The sequence below is a fragment of the Silurus aristotelis genome (genome assembly GCF_946808225.1).
Source record: "Silurus aristotelis genome assembly, chromosome: 19".
Lineage (NCBI taxonomy): Eukaryota > Metazoa > Chordata > Actinopteri > Siluriformes > Siluridae > Silurus > Silurus aristotelis.
The window spans coordinates 5,822,064-5,846,025 of record NC_139592.1 but is presented as its reverse complement, the minus strand read 5'-3'; the positions used below and the strand labels follow the sequence as shown (position 1 = coordinate 5,846,025).

At 35.9% G+C, this 23,962-nt stretch overlaps 2 protein-coding genes across 3 annotated transcripts in view; one reads left to right on the top strand and one right to left on the bottom strand.

The window, feature by feature from the left end:
• Positions 1-1,546: 1,546 nt before the first annotated feature.
• slc26a10 (solute carrier family 26 member 10) lies at positions 1,547-11,777 on the top strand. 2 transcript variants are annotated; one of them, XR_014538135.1, is made up of 19 exons: positions 1,565-2,798; positions 4,246-4,356; positions 4,720-4,877; positions 5,035-5,199; positions 5,619-5,771; positions 5,866-5,948; positions 6,064-6,211; positions 6,582-6,695; positions 6,800-6,877; positions 7,688-7,783; positions 7,883-7,989; positions 8,607-8,676; positions 9,290-9,469; positions 9,565-9,619; positions 9,711-9,799; positions 9,926-9,980; positions 11,012-11,118; positions 11,213-11,430; positions 11,475-11,777. XR_014538135.1 is itself a non-coding variant. In XM_083570598.1 (18 exons), the coding sequence occupies exons 1-18, from the start codon at positions 2,540-2,542 to the stop codon at positions 11,249-11,251; spliced, it is 2,067 nt and encodes a 688-aa protein (XP_083426724.1). In that variant the 5' UTR covers positions 1,547-2,539; the 3' UTR covers positions 11,252-11,777. The 2 variants fall into 2 exon arrangements, 1 of the variants encoding a protein (XP_083426724.1); XM_083570598.1 differs by having other exon boundaries at positions 1,547-2,798; positions 11,213-11,777.
• Positions 11,778-11,789: 12 nt separating this feature from the next.
• Positions 11,790-23,962, bottom strand: part of b4galnt1a (beta-1,4-N-acetyl-galactosaminyl transferase 1a) — a 29,331-nt gene continuing 17,158 nt past the window's right edge. Inside the window, exons 12-22 of the mRNA XM_083521160.1 lie at positions 23,831-23,930; positions 21,813-22,027; positions 19,313-19,480; positions 17,280-17,386; positions 16,653-16,690; positions 16,350-16,530; positions 16,009-16,110; positions 15,726-15,913; positions 15,446-15,586; positions 13,893-14,130; positions 11,790-13,777 (exon numbers count right to left, since the gene is read on the bottom strand). Of these exons, the coding sequence (XP_083377286.1) occupies positions 13,566-13,777; positions 13,893-14,130; positions 15,446-15,586; positions 15,726-15,913; positions 16,009-16,110; positions 16,350-16,530; positions 16,653-16,690; positions 17,280-17,386; positions 19,313-19,480; positions 21,813-22,027; positions 23,831-23,930 (1,690 nt within the window). The 3' untranslated portion in view covers positions 11,790-13,565. The remainder of the gene's footprint in view (positions 13,778-13,892; positions 14,131-15,445; positions 15,587-15,725; positions 15,914-16,008; positions 16,111-16,349; positions 16,531-16,652; positions 16,691-17,279; positions 17,387-19,312; positions 19,481-21,812; positions 22,028-23,830; positions 23,931-23,962) is intronic.

The following is a 23,962-nucleotide window of genomic DNA, read 5'->3' as shown; positions in this document are numbered from 1 at the left end:
TCTCCAGCACACATTGCTGACATTGTTCAAATGTAGATTATACAGGCAGCTGGATTTGTTGGCTGAGATGGAGTCTAGTGAGCTTCATCACGTTCACCCCGAAGTTCATGTTGCAGTTTCCTTCATTTCCTTTGAAAATAATGTCAACAGAAATTCCAGTCTCATGCCATTTTTGTACAATAGGTGGAACAATAATGTCCTATAAATGTCCCCTTGACTTGACTTGACTTGAAAATGGCCAAGGAGTCTAAGGCTCCAGACTCAAGGTCCCACACCTTCCAGAAAGCTCAGTGTTCTGCTCTCCATGTGTGGGTTCATATCCCACTTTTGACACCAGTTTGGGAGGTGGTAGCTTAGTGGTAGGGGATTCAAACCTTGGCATTACCAACCTGCCACTCTTGGGCCCCTTGAGCAAGGCCCTTAACCCTCTGCGATTCAAGGGCCCTATAACATGGCTGTGCTCTGACCACTAAACATTTAATTAACATTTATGGAATTAGTAACCAGTTTCAGAACTCAATAAGATTTCTTCCTGCAGTTAAATGAAAAGCTGAAGCTTTTAAACTTCAATATAAAAAAAACATTATATAAAAGGTATAGCATAATATTCAATAATTAAAAGAAATAATCACTGGCACATTGCTGTGGTTCAAAAAGAATAAAACACTTCAGGACTTATTAAAAAACAATTAAGGTTTGTAGTGAACTTCAGTCAAGGTCAAGGTGTATATTTTTGTTCTGTGATTTAAATTAAAGTTTCCACTAGAGACATTCAAAATGAGAAAAGTGCCATTTCTTGTGCAACTTTTTGCATAGCCTTCTCTGTGATGTTAAATGTGAAAGAAAAACTCGGACAATTCAAACTGATCAGAGTCAAATTGCAGTTTGATCGGTGAGGCAAGAACAGTCTAGATGATTACATCTTTAAACCCTGCTTTGATTCAGAGCGGCATAGTACGCAAACAGAGAGAAATCTATCCCCCTCAGGAAATGAGTGACTCTAATAGCTGCTAAATGCACATGGTTTGAAGTTACACCTTTATTCTGTAAACAATAGCACTTTGATCCCAGTGTGGGCCTCAAACACAGGTACACATTGTACACTTCTTTTCCTGTATGTCACACAAGCAACAAGAACATGGCACTCAAGAGTTAAAGTCTGTGAAGATTACAAGGATGTGTGTAGGTAGTTACAATATTATTAATATCTGTAAAATACTTCATAGACAGTCTTTTCCAGAGTGACTCCGAGTTATTTGAATTTAATATTAGTAGAGTAGTGTAATTAGTGTAGTGTAGTTAGTGTTAAGGGCTTTTTATTAAATTATATTATTTTATATTGTATTCATTAATATTATATTGCAATGTTATAGTGTACAGTATTGTTGTATTACAGTATATTATATTACAGTATATTATATTACAGTATATTATATTACAGTATATTATATTATATTATATTATATTATTATATTATATTATATTGTTCTTCACTGTTTAAGATGAGGAGACATGTCTCACAAATTTCCTTGTAAATTGTGTTGCAGTAGGACCCAGAGGCTTCATCATCACCCAAGTTGGACAAGTACACCTTTATGTGAATCCAACAAATAAAAAAGGCAAAGAGATTCTACTGAGCAAAAAAAAAAAAAAAAAGAAAAAAAGAAAAAGAAAAAAAAAATACCCTTCCGCTTTGAGGCTGTCAATTGGCTCAAAGCACTTGACAGGAAAAACACAATGGTCCCTGCTGTCAAACTTGTAATAAGTGTATATAAGGAATGCTCCTGGACAGGTAAAGCATTTTGAAGGCTCCAGAGTAGCATTGCAGGGGTTTTGGAAAAGGTGGAAAGCTGACACACTAAGAGGAGGGCAATGAGAGGAGCAGATTAAGAGAAGAGCACTGAGAGGAGCAGACTGAGATTGGAGCACTAATACAAGAACACTGAGAGGAGAGCATTAAGAGAACACTGAAAGTAGAACAGTGTTTTGGGAACTTGTGGAAAGTTGACACACTGAGAGAAGAGCAATTAGAGGAGCAGATTGAGAGAAGAGCACTGACAAAAGCACTGAGAGGAGCAGATTAAGAGAAGAGCACTGAGAGGAGCAGATTAAGAGAAGAGCACTGAGAGGAGCAGATTATAAGGGATCAGATTAAGAGAGGAGCACTAAGAGGAGCAGATTAAGAGAGGAGCACTGAGAGGAGCAGATTAAGAGAGGAGCACTGCTAAGAGCAGATTAAAAGAGGAGCACTGTGAAGAGCAGATTAAGAGAAGAGCACTGAGAGGAGCAGATTAAGAGAGGAGCACTGTGAAGAGCAGATTAAGAGAGGAGCACTGTGAAGAGCAGATTAAGAGATGAGCACTGTGAAGAGCAGATTAAGAGAAGAGCACTGAGAAGAGCAGATTAAGAGAAGAGCACTAAGAAGAGCAGATTAAGAGAAGAGCACTAAGGAGAACACAGAGAGAACACTGAGAGGAGCACTGAAAGGAACAGACTGAGAAGAATAAACTGAAAGGAGCAGACTGAGAGGACGGAGAGGATGAGCGCGTCTGTAGCAGTGTACAGGAACATTTACACAGAGGACCGTTTCAGACAGACTTACGGTACAGAGGCCAAACCGCGCGAGCGCCTCCGGGAGAGACTGTGCGCGCGCAGCCGCTGCTCTCAGCTCCAATGTCTTCACCTACTCAAGCAGCGGATTCCGATTTTCAGCTGGCTGCCGAAATACAGACTCAGGAAATGGATTTTAGGAGACACAGTAGCGGGGCTGACGGTCGGGATCTTACACATTCCCCAAGGTAGAGTTACCTCTTACAGCAGAACAGAAGATGGGTCTATTTCTATATAACTGATGCATAACACCTGTAGGCATTTAACAGCACGAGTCAAAGGTGATTAGACGGTTAAATGTTGGCACAAAATTTGTCCATGTTATTTTTATTTTTTTTTTGAAAATAATGTAAATGTATTTCTAATTAAGATTTTCCATACTAGTGAAGCAGTAACGCCACTCTTAAGCCACTTCAGGTGTTAAAGTGGGGCAGAAAGAAGAGACGTCAAGTAGTCACGTGGTACCCAGGTGCTCATCAAGTTATAACACTGAATAATAATATTCCATTAATCCTTATACATGAAATAAATCCCTCAGCTCACTTCGAATAATTTGCCATGCATTTACATTTGTCTTTACTATGGGAATTAACAGTAAATTCAAGTCCCTACAGAACAGAGGTATTTTCTTGAACCTAGTCTTTTCCAGCTAAGCAGACATGAAGGTCATTATTTCAAGATGTACAGTAATGTTCTAGCAATTTATTGTGCATGTGTTTTGTCACCAAACGTTGCACCATCAGAACAGTTTAAGGAGACATTGGCATTATTATTCCAAATAGATGCACTTGTTTTTGAGTTAACAAAGTTCAACTGAATTCAACAGACCAGTGAAACCAGTTAACAACATCAAAACCTATAATAATATTCTGATTTCTATTACTGTGACAAAAAAAATAAATAATTACCCCATTCATTTCACTAGATAGATAGATAGATAGATAGATAGATAGATAGATAGATAGATAGATAGATAGATAGACTTAAAAGATCTCAATGAGAAAAATGGTAAAATTATTATTATATTTAAAAAAAGCCTATGATACATTGTTTTCAATCTGAAAACTGCACATTAAAGTGCATTAACAATGTAAATCTATGCAAAATAATATAATACTGTTTCTATGTACATGATGATTGTACATACATGTGGGAATGTATGTATCTGTGCATTAGTCGCACTGGCAATTGGCATTATAAATAAAAAAGAGAGAATTGTGTAGATGATCATATCAGTGCCATCAGGTGGACAACCCAAGAGACTATAGATTAAGGTGCATTGATGAGTTCTTAACAGATTTACATTATGGTAATAAATACAGAATAGAACAGAATATATATATGTCCCTAATCATAATGATGTTAGAGAAGCAGTCACGCAGTCTTGTCCTGACACAGAGTTATTGTAAAGTCTAATTAAAGTTGGCAGAAAAGATTTCCAGTAGCATTCCATGGAGCTCTTAATATTATCTTTTGTCCTATATTATGTGATTTTTTTATAGACTGAAACTACCTGTAAGTCTGACAAGTTGTTTGATGTATGTGGAAAAAACCTAATGTTTGCACAAAGCAGAAGCATTATTCTACTGTAAATGCGAGATGAATATTACTCACTCCAGAGGTTTCATGCAACAGGAATGGCTTTTGCATTGTTGACGTCAGTGGCTCCGATCTACGGGCTGTACACCTCGTTTTTCCCTGTAATCCTGTACATGCTGTTCGGGACGGGCCGTCATGTCTCTACAGGTAAACAAAAACAACAAAGCAGAGAGTTAGACTATGTTAACCATAACAATGACATGGTTTGCCTGTATTGAGGTAACAGTTTGCACTATAAAATGCACAAATCAGGCATAGACACTAAAACTAATATGTACTTACTGATATGAATGAACAGTCTGAACTGTACATATAAATCAGGTATTGAAGTGAAATGCTTGTCATTTATCATAATAGATCTGACATTTTAGTTATTCTAATGTGAGATTTGTATCGGTACATAAAATGTATTGTGTACAATATATTCACTTTTTCCTCCGGTATATGTGCTGTATGTATTCCTCACTCTATATCCTCAGTTGACTGTTGTCTGTGTACGGACCATTAAAGGTACTTTTGCAGTAGTAAGTCTGATGACTGGCACAGTGGTGGAGCAGTTGGTGCCGACTCCTGCAGATCTGAACTGCAGTGGTCCAGAAGCCACTGAGATTGAGGATCAGAGGATCGGTGTGGCTTCAGCTATAGCATTCCTGTCAGGAGTGATGATGGTAAAAAAAAAAAAAAAAAAAAAACCTGATAAATCTGATATTTCATACATGTGGAAAAAAGTTAAACCAGATTTCACTTGTGTATTGTGTTCGTTTTTGATGAGCTTGATTGTGTTATGGAATGCTCATATCACCTTTTTCTATGATTTCGTTTCAGCTTTGTATGTTTGGTCTGCAGTTGGGTTTCCTCTCCACATACCTATCCGAGCCCATTGTTAAGGCTTTCACCAGTGCAGCTGCATTTCACGTGACAGTCTCTCAGCTGCAGAACATGCTGGGATTGCGGCTTCCTCGCCACACTGGCACCTTTTCCCTCTTCAAGGTTTGTTAGAGGCATTGAGGCATATTAGAATGCTTATTATAATTGTATCAGCAATTGGGGAATTTGATATCAATGATGAAACCATTTGACTAAACAATACACTTTATCATGTGATTTCATGGGTAGTATAATAAGAATAATTTGGGTCAGTTCTGGTCCTGGGTTCATGCTTTGTTTTATCTGAATTTCTGTTCTTCTATTTTTCCTTTTCTGTCGTTACTTTGATCATTGTGTGATTAGGCCCTGCTAGCCTATTTATAGCAGCTCCCTGTTTTTTGTTTTTTTTTTAATCAAAGAAATAAGAAATCATTTAGAATTGAGTGAAAATGTTCCAGTTAAGTCAACAAAATATGTTTACACTGTTAATTTGGACTGAAGTAAACACTAATGATGTACGACATGTTGACTCTATCCCACAGACTCTGGCCTCGGTGATGGAGAACTTGCCCCATACCAACCTCACCGAGCTTCTGATCTCGCTGCTCTGCTTAGTTGTACTTGTTCCCATTAAGGAAGTGAACACGCGATTTCGTCAGCGTCTGTGCACTCCCATTCCTGTGGAAATTCTCACTGTATGCGATCAGACCTTTATATGTCTTTATGTATATGTTAATGTTTTTTGATTATTCTTTGTATTGTTCAGTGCTTTATTTCATTTCTCCACAGGTGATCATTGCTACTGGAGTTGCTTATGCCTCCTCTCTGGATTCCACATATGATGTCCAGATAGTCGGTTACATTCCAGCAGGGTATAGCCCTGATTTTGTTTATGATATCTGAATATTAATTGTATGAAACTGATCACATTGTTTTAAAATGAGTACTAAAGCTTACAAATTCCTTTTCTCTGGTTGTGTATTGAAGGTTTCCAAAGCCTCGGTTGCCTGCGTTACACACAGTGCCAGCCATAGCTGGTGACACAGTTGCTATCACATTTGTAGGCTATGCTGTGTCTGTGTCACTAGCAATGATATATGCTGATAAACATGGCTATTCTATTCAACCTAATCAGGTAAAGCTGTTCTCCTGAAATAATATACTGAATACATAATATTACATATAAAGTAGTATATTTAGTATAAAACAGTATTTGAATGACTGTCTTTAACCCCTTAAACCCAGGTTTGTGTCAGATTCTGGGCTTTTAAACTGTTTATTATTTAGTGAGATCAAAGCAAAACATTTTTGGATTGTTAATGTAATAATAATAAAAAAAATAGTCCAAAAAAAAAGAACCATTTACTGATCCTTCAAAATATTGAATAATCTTATTACTGAAATAATAAGTGGTTCTGACTTTTTGATTATTGAGCGCATGCACTATGCAATATAATAATATGGCTCGTTTTTGGCCTCATTTTTTGCCTTTCTTTGTTTTACAGGAGCTGTTTGCACATGGCATTTCCAATACAGTATCTTCCCTGTTTAATTGCTTTCCCAGTTCAGCTACACTGGCCACTACTAACATTTTGGAAAGTGCTGGTGGATACACACAGGTAACCAGTAATATCTTTCACACTACAGACATCATACTGCTTGTGTGTATTCATTTCTGCACATAAAGATTGTCACTAATCTGTAAGTTTGTTTCATTTACAAGCTCTCAGGTTTGTTCACAAGTCTGGTGGTCCTGATTGTGCTGCTTCTCATTGGCCCTCTGTTCTACTTCTTACCTAAAGTAAGTGGTGGCTTGATGCCACAAAAAAGCCTGTGCAAATTGTGAATGTTGTTGTGAGCACTAAGGCAGCAGTTACGAATTAAAGTAAAGATATGTATCCATAAGGTGCCACCACAAGCAATGCACCTTAGCACTGATTTGGCTGATTTGAGCTGTACTGGATGAATGGAGCTCTGTTTTTCCAAAGGATATCCTGTGTTTTGATGACAGTGGAGAGTGCATCATGTAACACAGGCATTTACAGATGACTTAGAAAGCCATCAAATATTGTTAAAATCAATTGTATCCTCATCAAACAATTTAGTGTGCCCTTCAGGTTAAAAATGTTACATCATAGGACCTTAGGATAGGATGTTACATCGGCATATCAGTCTTTAAAACTTGAAAAAATGTGTATTTTCACTTTGTTTGCACACTTTCGGGACACTCCGTATACCTCATCATTTAGGTGATAACAGATTAAAAGGCTTAGCTCATTGTATGATAAAAGAGTCTTCGCATGACATCGTGTACCACTTATCTATCTCCTTACGTACATTCCATCCACTTATCTTATAGCGACACAGAACAGAACAGGTCAGAACGACCTGGCACAAAATATACTCACAAATAATCACGAACCAGCAGGAAGAGAATAAAACAGATTTTAAGCATATTAGAAAGTAAAGGAAAATAAAATAATTTTACATTTCCATGTGCACCTATTCATAAAAGAGAAATATGCCTCAATAGCATACCAGTGCGAACAGGTGTTTATTTTATTTTAATATAATAATCTTTATATAAGTTTTCTTTTGTCTCTTTTTCCAGGCTGTCCTGGCATGTATAAATGTGACCAGTTTGCGGCAAATGTTCTTGCAGTTTCAGGACCTGCCAGATCTATGGAGGGCCAGCAAGCTCGACTTTGTAAGGGTTGCAGCACCACTAGATATGCAATGTAAACATGCATCAACAGTATATCTATATATATATATATATATGAAATACCGCAAAATGTGTGTTCAGATGGTGTGGCTGGTAACCTGGCTTTCAGTAGTTGTGCTAAATGTGGATTTGGGTCTGGCCATTGGAGTGGTTTTCTCTATGATGACCGTCATTTGTCGCACACAGAGGTGAGTACAATCAATTCAATTTGTAATCAATTTGTAAAAAATGTGTTAATCATTCGAAAGGAGCATTTTGATCAGTACCCTTCACAATTAAGTTTGACTTTCTCGAATCATAGCAATATTTTGCTATTTCCTGAAACTTTCATAACGTTCCTGGAGTGTTCCATGATTTGAAATTATATCTACAAAAGCATTATTAAATATGTAAACTAAAACATACAAGAAGTAAAAATACTATAGTAAAATAGACACACTTACTCTAAAAGCTACTTTAGAAGTTGTTGAGTCCTTCTTGGCATCAGGGGATGATCACATAAGCTCTCCAACTAGAGCAGTCCCAGTGAAGAGCAATATTAAGCACATGCAGTAATATTGGCAATGTAAAAAGGAGCTTTTTTTTAATATATTTGTGCATTTATCAGATATAATAATTATGTTAACTACATTTGCGACTAATGCCTGCCATAGCTTAGGAGCAGCCTGGGAAATTGCCATATTATTATGCATTGCAAAGCACATCTCTTTCCGGAAGGATATAACAATTATTTTCGCATAAAGAGAAGTAGATGCAAAAACATTTGAATATGCACATGATTTCTTAATATACTCTGTTTCTCCAGAGCTAACTGCACAGTGTTAGGAAGAGCCTCCAATACAGAGATCTACCGGCCTATCAACAAGCACAATAAGGTAATTTAGTCATAAAACTGACAGCAAATCACATTTTTGTCTGCGAACTCCACGACTTCACAATCAGTCATCACACAATAATGTTCCAAAAATATCCAGATGCATCATAATCTTCTTGTAGACAGTACTTGCAATGCCAGGTTTTATTAATTTATTTGAGCATCTTATAGTAGCTATAAACAGTCATTCCATTATCAGCCTCAGACTATTTTAAAGGTAATAAGACAAAAGAAACAAAGAAATATTGGATTATGTGGAGTGTCTGCCATACAAGTCCTTGTTAATTAAATGTGTTTGTAAAACAATAACAGATTAGGACATTCATATAAAATATTTTACCTTGCTTGTAGAAAGTTGTTGCTTGCTTGTACCTTGTGAAAACGAATCAAGTCTTTGACTAATTAGATGACTAAATGGATTGGACAGGACTAGGTATTAGACAGTGTAATATTGTGAAATATTATATCAACATGCACTTTTTCATATTATCAGTATTTATTTTACACAAACAGACATCAATGTATTCAATGGGATGTTTTTTCATTTTTTAAGTAATCAATTTGTGTGTGAACACTTCGCCACTAATCTACTTTTTCCTTGTCAAAAAACAAAGTGCTATGAAGTCCCTGGATTGAAAATTCTGACCTACAATGGGCCCATCTACTATGGCAATCGCAGTTTCTTTAAGGCAGATGTGAACCAGCTGCTCGGCCTCACACCTGAGCGTATCCGCAGCCGTGAGAAGGCCAGGAAGGTGCTGGAAAAGAGGGAAAAGGAATCCATCAACACTGTGGTCAGTTAGCGGACCGTTAGCAATCGGTGCTAAACTACCAGTCACACAAATGCTTACAGTGCATTTAGATTCATGGTGGTCTTTTGGTTTTTTAGGACCAGAGACTAGCAAACGCTTCATTTTCCTCCGAGAATGAATTCTTCAAATCAGGTAATTATTTTTTTATCAAAAAAACTGCAAGGCTTGGTGCACACTTTATATGCATATACAAATTCTGTATGTTGGATTGGAATTACTGCAGAAACAGCAGAGAATGAAGTCCAGATGGTATTAATCGATTGCAGCAGTGTTATCTTCATGGATATTGCAGGAGCCAAGCTCTTTATACAGGTATACTGTGTGACTTCTTTATATTATTCAGTATATCTAAAATAAATGGAGTATATATCACTAATGATATATAATAATAACATAATAATATTGCTGATTATATATTGATAATATTGTTTGTTATAGATGTGTATTGATTGTCAGAAGATGGGAGTACGGATATTCTTGGCCAACTGTAATGGTAAGTTTTATGTAAGCGTGTTCTGTAGGTATAGTATCTGTTTCAGGGTATGTTGTGATAAACAAAATAATCAACATCCTGGGGTTTTGTAATGTCTTTGTAATAATATTGTAGTATTAACTCAGTTTATACCACAGCAGTTTGTCAAAAGTAAAATCTTTAATGAATTAAAATTCAAATTGTGATACCATACACTGTCATATCATTTTCAGTACAAATTCTATGAAAAATAAATATTTCCGTGAACACACTGTCTGAGCTCCTGTTGTAGAAAATCAGTCTGAATATAGTTGAATACATTAAACTAGATAAGTACAGTTCATCATGGCAAACTCTGGAGCTGGCTTAACAAAGTGATTCTAAAGTTTGAGAAAGAGGGAGAGAAAGAGAAAGAAAGAAAGAAAGAAAGAAAGAAAGAAAGAAAGAAAGAAAGAAAGAAAGAAAGAAAGAAAGAAAGAAAGAAAGAAAGAAAGAAAAAGAAAGAAAGAAAGACTCATAGAAAAAAGTGATACAAGTGGAAAACCAGATGAAGTGAGAGAGTGAGAGATATAGGTGAGATATATAGGAAGATATATGGAGAACGGGAGAGAGAGAGAGAGCTACTGGTAGATTGATAGAGAAATGCATAGAGAAAGCGTGTGCCATTTCTAGAGAGATGGATGAAGTCAAAGTGTGTGCTACAGGTTCAGTAAAAGAGTGAGTGGGAGTAAATAGGGGTTTTAAGGCCAGGAGCATGAAGGTGTGTGTAAGTTGGAGTTGGAATCATGAACATTCCAAGCCAGGCTCTAAACATTCTCTTGATGGACGTCACTAGGAACGTTTGGGATTTTTTTTTGGTGCTTGTAACTTGTAAGCTGTTTAAAGAGTAACATTTAGAAACGGTGGAGTAGTAATACTACTACTACTAATAATAATAAACTCAAACAACAAAACAGAATGTTGGCTTTGTCAAACACTTAACAGTCTAAGCCTGTAGCCTGAATCTTGGAACGAAGCTACTTTTGAACCGATATTTTGGTAATATTTTGTAGAGAGTGTATTGGAGATTCTTACAGCAAGTGGATTGATGAACTACATAAACCCACAACACATCTTCATCACAGTCCATGATGCCGTCGTCTACATCCAGCAGCAAAGGGTATAGTGACTTGATTTGTAGGTTTTTTCCTCTCACCAGAACTCTGTACTATATATTGACATTATAGTGACTGGTTTTAATTTCTGTTTTACAGGAGAAGCCAGGTTCCGAAAACACAATGATTTGGGTGTGAATATCCAACAGCATCATTAAAAAAAAGCTTGTGTAGTTTTATGAGAACACTGGGCATGGACACGGCCGCTCCAAAAATCTTTTGTAGAGGATTTCTCTACCTTTGCATATTTGTTGAAGAGTCACATGTGATCGTTTATTCAGTTTTTGCAGAGTGGGCCAAGCTTACACTACTCCTGAGTCATATGAAAGCACAATTACTGTACATATAAAAATGTTCTAAGGGTTTAGGTGCACATAGACTATGCACACACACACACACACACACACACACACACACACAAACATATTCTTCTCTCTCTTGTCCAGTCTGTGCCTTCTTCTGTATAAGATGAATGAATCAGTAATTACTTCTCCTTTAATTATGCTACTTTAGTATATTTGTATGCTGCAAACTTGTGACCATTCATTACAAGTATTTATTTATTTCCCTTTTTCTAGTATGATTTTTAATTAACTATATAATTGTATAATTTCTCCTTAAGGAGGATGCACTGAATGCCCATAATGTATTTTAATAATAATAATAATAATAATAATAATAATAATAATAATAAAAATCACCTTTCACTATATAATACAAATATAAGCCAACACTGATAAAACATGGACTAACTAAGTGTTTTCAACAAAACCAAGTTTTAAATGGTTTAATTTTTTTCCCCATTTGTAATAAAAAAGCACAACATTTTTATATAAAAACTTTTCTATGAAATTTGAATGAAAGTGATGCACGTCTCATTGTCTTTGTGTGTGTTACAGCTTACAGTTATAAAGGTTTTACTTGGCTATGCCACGTTTGTCCCACAATTTTTTGCTTAATATTTATGTATTTATATACTTTTAGCAAAGCAAATTCTTTCTTGCAGTTATCTAAATAGGTTTACTCATGATAAAGGAAAATGCAGCACCCTCCTTGTGTTCAATTAAAATGCCACATGTTGCACTTCACACACGAAAATGATACACTGCCCTCTAGTGTCTCATTACCATCATTACTAACCCATTATTCAGGATCACTATTTATTCATCACTTAACAGCACCTTGACCTTGTTAAAGTGAATATAGAGTCTCAAAAAGAATGCTTTTCCTGTTTGATGTTGAATGCATTTTGCTGTATGAAACTAAAACAGATTTTAAACAATTAAAAAAAGATTTTGCATTAGTCGATTTAAGAGTTACAGTCATTCTTTAAATATAATTAAGTGATCCTTCCAATTTAACAGGTCAAATAATTAAATTAATAAATAATTTTACTGATAAGAACTTTAAAACCTAGATGTTGCCTGCTTCCTCTTTATTTCATAGAAAAGAAATCGAAGGTCCGTGATCCAAGGAAAACCCAAAAGTTTCTTAAGCCAAATAAATGAAACAATAAATGGAATGAAACTACAAACATTTTGCATTACAAAATTTAGGAACCATTTCCTGACCTGCCAAAAAATAATTGGACAGTGGTGTGGTGGGTCATCTTTTATACCAGAGATCCCTCGTCTTTGTTACCCTAATCACACTGTACAGTGTACAATGTCTTTGGAACAATGTCTATTGCTAAAAGTGCTATAAAAAAACCCCTGAATTTAAGCAGTCAAATGTTTCTCTGAAATTTTCATTATTCTATATATAAAACCATTGCATTTGCAAATGATCCCAGGAGCAACCTTTTCACCCAAGGCAGTACTTTTAACTTTACAACAAATACTTCATAAGTCTGACCCAAAAACACAATTTATGTTTAGGCCATGTGTAACAGAACTATATATATATGCAACTTCCTGCAACTCACACATTCTCACATATTGTATTATGAAAATATCCATACATATAAGAAAAGTACCATAAATAAGTAAATAAAAAAAAAAGATCATGGTGTTACAAAATTACAGTGCCATGCTTTAGTCTTTAGTTTTGAAATAACACAAAGATAACAAAATAAAACTAAGCCAGCTTAGTGGTGAAGTTACAAAATAGTGGATAGTTTAGATCCTGATAGTAAAATATTTCCGGACTGGGAGCCCAAGAAAGCCAAACTGTGTATGCTCTCAGATAGGGAAGTGTGATATACCCACTTCCCTGGCCTTCACAATAATTCTAACCACTCATGGGTGCCTCAGAAAAAAGCATTTGTTTGGTAGCTGATGTGTGATTAGATATAGAGAAGAGATGTCTGATGAGTGGAAATTGGCCATGGCTATGTTAAGGATTTAGAAGTTTAGGAGTCATGTTTTTTTTTTTTTCATATGGTTCATTGACAGCTCTGTAAAACTGTCCTGCATGAGAAAAAGCAGTACAAAGTCAGTTTTGTAGCTCACTTTTAACTGTTACTGGTTAAGCATTTAAAGTGGTTCTTGAAGTAAAAGAGAGCAGTTTGATTGCTCCAGCTGTTAGTGTTACGAAATTTAGAATAGGTCTTGTCAGTTTCTGATTGTCCCCATGGCAACATCCCTTTGATCTTTGATGCATGGTTGATTATAACGTCATCACAGGAGCCCACATGGAGAACACCGAGGCCATCAACGAAAAATTCTGGAGTGGGAGGAGACATTTACAAACATAAAGGTCACTAAACTGACTGGATTATGCATCACATTTATTCAGAAGAAAAATCTTCGACATGAACATGTAACATGAAAATGCTTACCTAGGTGTGCGACGCGTGCCAGGCGAGGGTCAAAACCCACTTGTCGCACCTTTTCAGTACGTGCCATGAAGAAGTTAATGACGGCATCTGCCACCACACAATTAGGAAAACCTTCGAGAGCATGATGGAAGCCCTTTCTGATGTGTAAACAGTCTCCATCTTCTCCTCCTTTTGCTGTTGAAATAATATGGCGGTAGGTGGCTGTGTATCCTGTTACCTCCCTTACTGCCCCTCCTACCTGCATGAAAACACAAAGAAAAAAAATAAATCACACAGAGTGCAAGAAATATTGAGTCACACTTCTTCTTTGGCTGTTCACATTAGGGGTACTACTCATACTCTGTCTTCTACTGACAGTCATTGAGAAGAGTCACACTGAGGTAAAAAAAATAAAAAATAAAAAAAGGCTTTTAGGCATAATTGTTGGTTGGAGCTGCAAATGTTCTTTTGCCAAAATTGTCTTAAAAATACAGTATATTAACACCTTGACGCATTACATGACAAAAGGCACGTAACTGATGATGTAACATCACTTTATAGTTTGAAGTTAATGCAAGAAACAAGCTGTAAGTTTATGCAGCTGAACTAAATCCGGAAGAGAAAAAGCACTGAAATGAGTTTTAATCACAGGAAATGAGGCAGCATGATAACAGGTTAAATTACACCAATTTATAGTGGTGGTGAGCCATCAGGGCCAGCAAAGCCTTCTCTGCTGCCTAAATTTGATTAAAAAAAAAACCAACCCACACTAATTGCATTTTTATATATTTATTCTATGAATATGTATTAAATTATTCCCAATAATCCATTTCCTTCATTTCATAAAATGTCTCTCAGATGTGCTGTGTCCAGTTTAAAGTATTTGAGTAAATGTACTTTGCAACTATATTTTTTTGGCTACTTTCTAGTTTTACTGAGTAACTTTTACCCTTTACTCAACTACATTTATGATTTAATATATGCAGTGGTGGACAGTAATGAAGTAATTGTAATTGGTTAATGTACTTAAGTAGCTTCGTCGCGTATCTGTACTTCAACTTCACTACAATTGAAGTTACTACATCAAGTCAAATATTTTACTTTTTACTCAACTACATTTTGTGAAATCAGTCGTTCTTCTTTATTTATGAGTGCATAAAAACCAGTAAAGTGAACTTATATAGCCATGTTAAACAAAGCTTTCCTGTCTTTCTTTGTTTGCCTACATTTCACTTCTCCACAAAATAGTTGCAAGCCATGCATTTCACTCCCAGTCCTTCAGTGTTGTCCAACCTGAGTCAATCCACCTTTTAATAACATCATTATAAAGCCATGGCTATAGATAAAGATATAGATAAAGCTATAGATATAGATACCTTTAATATTATACAGAAATGCAGTATAACAGAGCGCTGCATAACAGAAAGGTATCTCATGCAGTGAGAATGAATGCCATTACTAAAGCAAGAAAACCAATGAACACAATTCATCATCTTTCACTGCAGCCACAGCTGCACTGTCCACCTACATCATATCATAGAAACATCAAAAAGCAATCAACTCATTCCTCTTACCAAGTCTAAACTGGTGCTTTCTAATACAGCCACCATTTTCTCCAACTTTGTGTTAGAGGTGAAGATAAAGTCATCATCCACCCACAGCACATACTTCGTTGTCACCTGAGACACAGCGAGATTACGCCCAGCAAACCAACCCTGTTCAAAAGATTCGTTTAAAAAATTTTTTATGAATTATAAGGTTCTTCTATTCAATTAACTTTAAATGAATTTTCTTGCAATAATCTATTAAAGATCAAGTAACTATTTATATTATACAGTACACCAATGACACTACCTTTTTAAAAGGCATAATATAATGTTCTATGTAAGGACCAGTTACAAGCTTGGGATGTTCGCTGTCATCAGCTATAATTATTGTGACCGTTGGATAGAACTGTCGAATGCTGTCAATCAAAACTTGAAGCTTGTCGTAACGCAGGAACGTTTTTGTAGCAATAGTGACAAGCCGGCTTATGTTGAATTCTAGAAGAATAGAAAAGATGTAAAAATTAATCATTTTTATCTGCTTCACGTTTGTGTAAAAAATGACATGTTATAGCAGGACCTGTGTGACTTACCTCCTTTAGGTCCAGTAGGTCCAGGATCATAAAGTTTAGGAGTGAGTTCATGTCGGATTTTAATGGTGAAGGTTGCCTGAAATCTACCAGTTCTTAATTGCACTGGATTATAAGAATAAAACAATTGGATATCGAAAGAAATGGGATTACTATAAGACAACACATTTTTTCACAAATTTACTTTTGAAAACGTATTATTCAATCTCATAAAAAATACATAAAACTATTTTTTTGTGAAATGACAGAAGGGTGGAAAGATTAAATTGGATTCAGTCAGCATGATATCACTGGTACAGTATTTAATAAACCAAACCAGTTTGTTTAAAAGTCTTGTAGCTCACCTATGTCTGCAGTATTGGGATGAAAAATGTTATTTGTATAAGTGACAAACTGAAGCTGTCTGTTAAGCGCAGCTAGAACCGGGCTGGAGAGGCTCATATGCATCTTTCCTTTTCCGCTTATTTTCACCTCATCCACCAAGGATGCAACGTTGAATGTGCCCATGCTAGCAGTCAGATTTACCTACAACAATAGGGAAATCAACAGAACTGTAGCTGCTTTTACAGTCGCCTAAATATGCATATATGAATTCAATAAATACAAAGGAATGTAAAGGAAAACTGCAAAGGAATTGGAAAACTTACTGAATAAACCTTCATTGACTTAAGGTTCAGAAGCAACCCTGGGGACAAGAAAATAAAAAAAACCACATTGGGACTAGTTTAGTACATTAGGAAAATGTTTAGTACTCTTACAACAGCTTACAACTATTAGTTAATAATAATAATAAAGATTTTAATTGACAAGCTGATATATATATATATAAATTTTTATTCAGCTTGTCAATTAAATTTAGCTTAAAATAAGTTTGTCAATTTTCTGTCCTCTGTCCTCACAACTTACCCTAAAACAAACTTTGCAACATGTTTACAGAAAGCTTAAACTGCTTACAGAAAGCTTACCCATGAATATAATAAAATGTTTTATTTTTATTTTTTTTATTATCCATCATTATGTGGTGTATCCACTAAACATCCCTGTAAATGAACTGTCATTATGGAAACACTTATGTTTTGAGTGCATTAACATAAACCTGTGATGTATCAACACTTTAGCAATTTAGCAGTCTCCCTTAATAAGAAGCATAAATTACAACTGCAAACTGGGTTCTCTGAATATAGCACAAAATCATAGGTAAACATTGTTCTATGTACACATTTATACACAAATAACTATTTATTCATAGATAGGTATATATTGGTGGCTCTCACCAGGAATTAAAGTGGACCTTGTAGGCTGGACCTCTACACCCTGGGTGGGGTACTGAAGAGGAACATTTGCCTCAGCAATGATTAGAAGGTTTGATGCTGTCTTTGACCTGCATGACCAAAAATGTTAAGCATGTCTATCAAATTTATTATAGCACTGGTCACTTTATAAAAACACATTACAACAAGATTACAACTGAATTCTTATCTATTCATTTGATTGAGTTCTGGACTCTGGCTGAGCCATTCCATGACTATGATTATCCATTTCTGAAACCATGTTATTGTTATGTTATATTTTTATGTGTACTTTGGGTCATTGTCATGTTGATATGTGAAATTCCATTTTAGCCTTCTGACATTTTTTCCATCTATTTTGACCACTGCCCCTGGCCCAGCTGAAGAGAAGCCCCAAAGCATGGTGGTGTCAGACCATACCACATTTACATCTTTGTAAGAAACAGCTTCTATCTTGCCAGCCTACCCCACAGCCCACACTACAGGAGATGGAAGTCACATAAAAGGAGTAACCAGTACCCTCCCTGATGAGTTTTCTACTCACCTTCTCATCAATGTTGGAGAGTCAGCTGCAGCTTTGCAATGTTTTTATGTGCCACATTTTCTCCACTTATTGATGATGATTTTGACAGGGTTCCATCATACATTAAGTGCTTTCAAAATTATTTTATAGCTTTCTACTGAACTTTTCAACAGTTTATTTCTCAGTTCTTTGTGGCCCATGGCTCATAGTAGAATGCAACCCCAAACATTCAAGCAAATACTACAGCAACAGCTGAATTTTATCTGGTGTGAATTAGAATCACTTTAATTGCTGGCAGGTGGATGCCATTTACCCAAAGGCCTGATTTTAAATGTGACTAGTTAACTCTGAGAACAGTTGCACCCCAGATTATGAAGGGGTCTGCAGACTTATGCATTAAGCATATTGTACGTTTTTAATTCAAAATGTTCACAATTATTCAATATTTATATTTTGCTCTGGATATTTGTTTGTTGGAAGATCACATTAAAGATGCAACAAGCCATTTATGAGATTTGTTATTTGAACCATGATGGGGTGGACCATCATCTATCCACCATCCAGGATACTGGATTACCTCACAAACCGACACAAAAGGACTCTTGACTGTGAGTCCGACATGGTTGTCTGCAACACCAGGGCCCCACACGGATCGGTCCTGGCTCCATTCCTCTTTACCGTCTACACTGCAGACTTTATGTTTAGCTCAGCAACCTGTCACCGGCCTGAACATGGATGATTACAGAGGACTGATTCTCATCATTTCATCTCATCTCATCTCATCTCATCTCATCTCATCTCATCTCATCTCATCTCTCTTAAATCTGTCTTTGTGTTTTTAAAACCTGCAATTACATAAGGTTGTGTAGCGTTTTTATATGCACTGTATGACCATAAGGTTGGTATGGTTGGCTTTATTGTACAGGATTCTTAAGTGTGTTTGTGGATATTTGTGCCCGTTCAGTTACAGAGGCACTATTAAAGTCAGTCACTGACGTAGCTGATGAGCTCTATAGCAGGCAACTCAAAATCGTCTACTCCAAACCATGTAAAGCATATCTTCATGGAGCTGCAATTGTACACTGGGGCATTGTCATACAGGTTTGTGTCTCCTAATTAAAGTAAATAATACAATTTAATGTTATAGCATCCAAATACATCCTATACAGTTGTGTGCCTCACACTTTGTGGTAACAGTTTGTGAATGAACCATATGTTGTGATATGATTTTATTTTTAAACTTTAATAATTTTTAAATCTTTCATAGAAACTGTCAAATTATTTACAACCTGATTTCAAAATACTAAAATGTGCTTGAGACACATGCACAGGAAAGCTATTTTTTTTATTCAGGAAAACATGTAGTTTTCAAATTATATAGTATTCTTTTACAACATTATACCATGTAAGTGAATTCACAGGACTCTACAACTCCTATACATGCTATGTGCATGAATGATTTGGTATAGAAGAAAAAAAAACACAACCCCCTCACCTCCTCAAAAAGCTGTTGTATTCATGTTGTCTGCGTTTTTTGATTTCCTCCAGCTCGGATTCTTTGAATGCAGAATGCAAAGCTGAAGCACCCACTCGAGGAAAAAACAGGTCACTGAAGGGCAGATTAATCCTTCCTGCGTCTTCTTCACAAACACATCCATTTCTTCTGCATCATATAATATCAAATATATTTGTAAATAGTTTTGGATTAAAAAAAAAAAGCAACAAATGCAATTTAAAGACTTGAATCACAACATAAAGTGTTAATGTGACATTTATCATTAACAATGACATCAAATGTGTGAAGGGGTTGCAATGTTCCTAATGCAGCATCATTGTGCAGGTCTGCTAAGCACACTTACAGGTAGATGTGATCTTTTTAGTTCTGATAGATTATTATAGGAAAACAGATGTTTAGACAGACATCAGCAAATACATACTGTAGATCAGCATATGGCAGATCTTTGCTTTCTGATTTATATCAAGGAGACGACCTAGCCAGTTGCCTTATTTCTAGCTCAAATAAAATGTTTTAAAATACAGTAGTTAAATTTTTATTTTGCTAATGTAATTTTGCTAATACCTGAGCCAATTTTCAAACTGACATGAGCTAAAATGTTAGATGTCATAACCTGATTGTTCAAGGTGAGCCTCTGAGAATGCTCTATGTTAATGGATTTTCAAATTTGACAAAAGGAAAATACGATTTCAGGATGGTCGATTTGTAGCAACACTGCTTTGTTTGTGTGCACATCCCTTTTCTGAACAAGGTAATTAAATAAGGCTTTTTATTTATTTTTTATAGATAATAAAAGATTATAAAACATAATATAACAAGTAATTGTAACTGAGTATTTATGGCAAGGTTGTATTGATCCAAGTGCATCAGATTTGTAAACAATAATTGTGGTAAAAACAGGCAGGGTTGTTATGAGGAAATACACAATCAGCAAACATCTTGTCAAAATACACCCATAATAAAGCATGCCAAAATCAAAAGAAATAATGGCAGATGCCAACAAAGTTGCTAGAGAATAGCAAAACAAAAACACAAAGTAGCTGTCTATGAAACAAAGCTGAGCTTATATGAACTTATAAGGAAGACCAGGCATAAAAGTAATGTAAGACTTTATATAGTGTTAGACTATATGGGTTTTTGTGTAGAACAGTAGAATAACGAAGGAAGATTTATTGAAATATCAAACAAAGAAGTGGTTCAAATTCAGGTAAGAAAAACCTCTGGTCAGTCTGGTATAACGGAGTATGGGCCAGGTGTTAGAATAAAACATAATATCTAGAATTATTAATATTAGAATGAATAATCACATTATACTATTAGAAGACCTTTAAAGAAACCCAGCAGTTGGGAATGTCCATGGGTTCCAGGCTAATGCATGGATGCACGGATTAGCTTAGTTTGCCCAAAAACTTCCAATCAAACAGGAACTATGTAAAAGAAAAAGAACAATGTATGTAATTTGTTTTTGGTCAGACACATAAAATTTGTCATGAATAGACCAGGCATCAGAAACCGGGAGTAAAACGGAATGTCTTTATTCAGTTTAAACATACACACAGAAGAGATTGAAAAGTGACTGGAGCAAATTGTACACTTAACTGAGTGCTTAAAGAGAACGTAGCCAGGAGCATGGAAGCACAGGGAACAAGAGAGGTAGGAAGTCCGTGTGCTCTATGGTCGTAACTGGTAGATTGGACAGTGAGTGAAGAGGAACAGGGACCTTATAAAGGGGACACCGGTAAATGGAGGACAGGTGTAGGTGATTAGTAGGAGGGGGACAGGTGTAGGTGATTAGTAGGAGGGGGCAGGTGTAGGTGATTAGTAGGAGGGGGACAGGTGTAGGTGATTAGTAGGAGGGGGACAGGTGTAGGTGATTAGTAAGAGGGGGACAGGTGTAGGTGATTAGTAGGAGGGGGCAGGTGTAGGTGATTAGTAGAAGGGAAACAGGTGTAGGTGATTAGTAGAAGGGGGACAGGTGTAAGTGATTAGTAGGAGGGGGCAGGTGTAGGTGATTAGTAGGAGGGCGACAGGTGTAGGTGATTAGTAGGAGGGGGACAGGTGTAGGTGATTAGTAGGAGGGGGACAGGTGTAGGTGATTAGTAGGAGGGGGACAGGTGTAGGTGATTAGTAGGAGGGGGCAGGTGTAGGTGATTAGTAGGAGGGAAACAGGTGTAGGTGATTAGTAGAAGGGGGAGAGGTGTAGGTGATTAGTAGAAGGGGGAGAGGTGTAGGTGATTAGTAGTAGGGGGAAAGGTGTAGGCGATTAGTACAAGGAGGATTATGTGATTATGTAGAGGGACAAAAAGTAGGAGAATCCTGTGGCTGTCAAAATACTTAGGGACCTAACATGTTATATAGGCTCTAAAGATTTATGATTGATAGACAACCATAAATTCCACCTTTCCTTATGGAGTTCCACCCTACAATGTTAATATTTGATAGAAAAAATAAATGCTGGATTCTGCATTCATTTACTCACCGTTCTGTATTGTCTTTGAGGTGGAAGGGAATAGGGAAATCCTTTTTCAACTGTTTATTACGTTCATGAAGCTTCTCAATAGAGGAATCCAATCTTTTCTGACTGTATATAACAGTTGAAGCACTTGGGCTCCAGTGATAAAAAAGAACAGTGACTAACAGTCCAACTGTGACAAATCCCAGCAAAACCTTTATCTTCTGCACAAGCATGATGACCTACAGATCAGAAAGATAATGGAGTGGATGAATTGTAAATTAACAGTTCAGCAAACATTCACCTTTTCTTGTTGGGTACAGACTAGCGAAAAAATGGGTCAGTATTCTGTTTCTCACAAAACGTGTTGCAAATCTGTTAATGTCATGACCCAATTTTTGTCCAAGCACCATCACAGTTTCATGCCAGCCTTTTATCTGTGGGATGCTAAACAGACTGAATATTAAAACTGAACATAGTAACACCCACATGCCCATGTGTAAAGTTCCCAACTCCAAAGTTTAAATGCCTCATTATTTGGAAAAAAATGTTTTTTAAATGATGTTAATATATAATAACTAATAAATGTATAATTTATATAAAAATAAATCTATTTGTGTTAATCCACAAAACATAAATGAAATATAATAATAGAATGAAATGGTTGCTAATTTTGTGCCCAAAAAATGTGTGAAGATTAGATTAGATTAAACTTTGTCATTGTGCCGAGTACAAATACAGAAGTGCAAATAGCAATGTATATGAATATACTGAACAAAATTATAAACACAACACTTTTGTTTTTGCCTCATGTTTCATGAGCTGAACTCTAGGATCTAAGACTTTTTAATTGTACACAAAAGCCCTATTTCACTCAAATGTTTATTGTGGCGAGCCGAAGGCACACCCGTGCAATAATCAGCATCTTGATATGCCACACCTGTGAGGTGGATGTATTTCCTCGGCAAAGGAGAAGTGCTCACTAACACAGATTTAGACAGATTTGTAAACAATATTGTGCAAAAGTGTTGCGCTTATAATTTTGTTCAGTGTGTGTGTGTGTGTGTGTGTGTGTGTGTGTGTGTGTGTGTGTGTGTGTATATATATATATATATATATATATATATATATATATATATATATATATATATATATATATATATATATACACACACACACACACACACACACACACACACAAAGAATACAGTATAAGGTGCAGATAAAAAGTTAAACACAAAAGGTTATTAGAAAAAGAATGAGGTACATGAGGTAGAATGTTGATATTTGTTGTAATGCACCCACTGCAATAGTCCATTTATTACTATATTTACCATTTAATTTCAAAGGTCATGAAGTTTTGGGCGTTGACATATACACTTTTCTTTAAGCAAAATTATCTTTACATTGCGTGTATTCATGTTTTATGGCTGCAGCTGAACTTTAACCAGCTTGGAATTACTTACACTGTGATTAAACAAACAGGAAGAGTTTGGGAGGGAACAAACTTCTTACTACAGTTGTCAAATATTGGTGCATGGTCCAAAATACACCTCTGGCTTCGCTTTGTATATGTGCTTGGTATTTCTGTTGTTATCATGAAAGCCCATTTGATTTATTTTTTCAAAAACGAAAATCTAAAGGTTTAATAAATTAACAAAGCACATTGCTATTAAAGAATTGAACCGTTTTGTAATTTTCCATGCATGCCATTCTTCAGTGCTAGACATATATGCAATGACAGTCTATAGACATATATATAATTTTTGTATCGCTTTAGTGTCCTGTTCGGCCAAGCATGTTTTTCCATGCAGTTTTCTTTGTAAGTAATATGTCAGAAATTCAAACCTTTGAAATTCAATTCTAAAAAATATTTCCACAACATCAAACAAATGCATAGAAATGTAAATTCGATATGTACATATGGTGCATTCTCTCTGAATTCTCCCAAGCCTTCGTCACCAGACATGTACTCTACTGTGCTGCATAAAATGTCACTAGCTAATGTCTAACTTAACTAACTGAAAATTAAAGAAATGACTTACAAGTCCAGTTCGCAGGGAAATCTTAAACAATGAAATTAGCTTTGAACGACACACGAGGAACAAAATGCAACAAGGTGTGTTAAAAGGAAGTAATCCACTGCTAAGTGATCTGAATCAGTACTATAAAAAGCA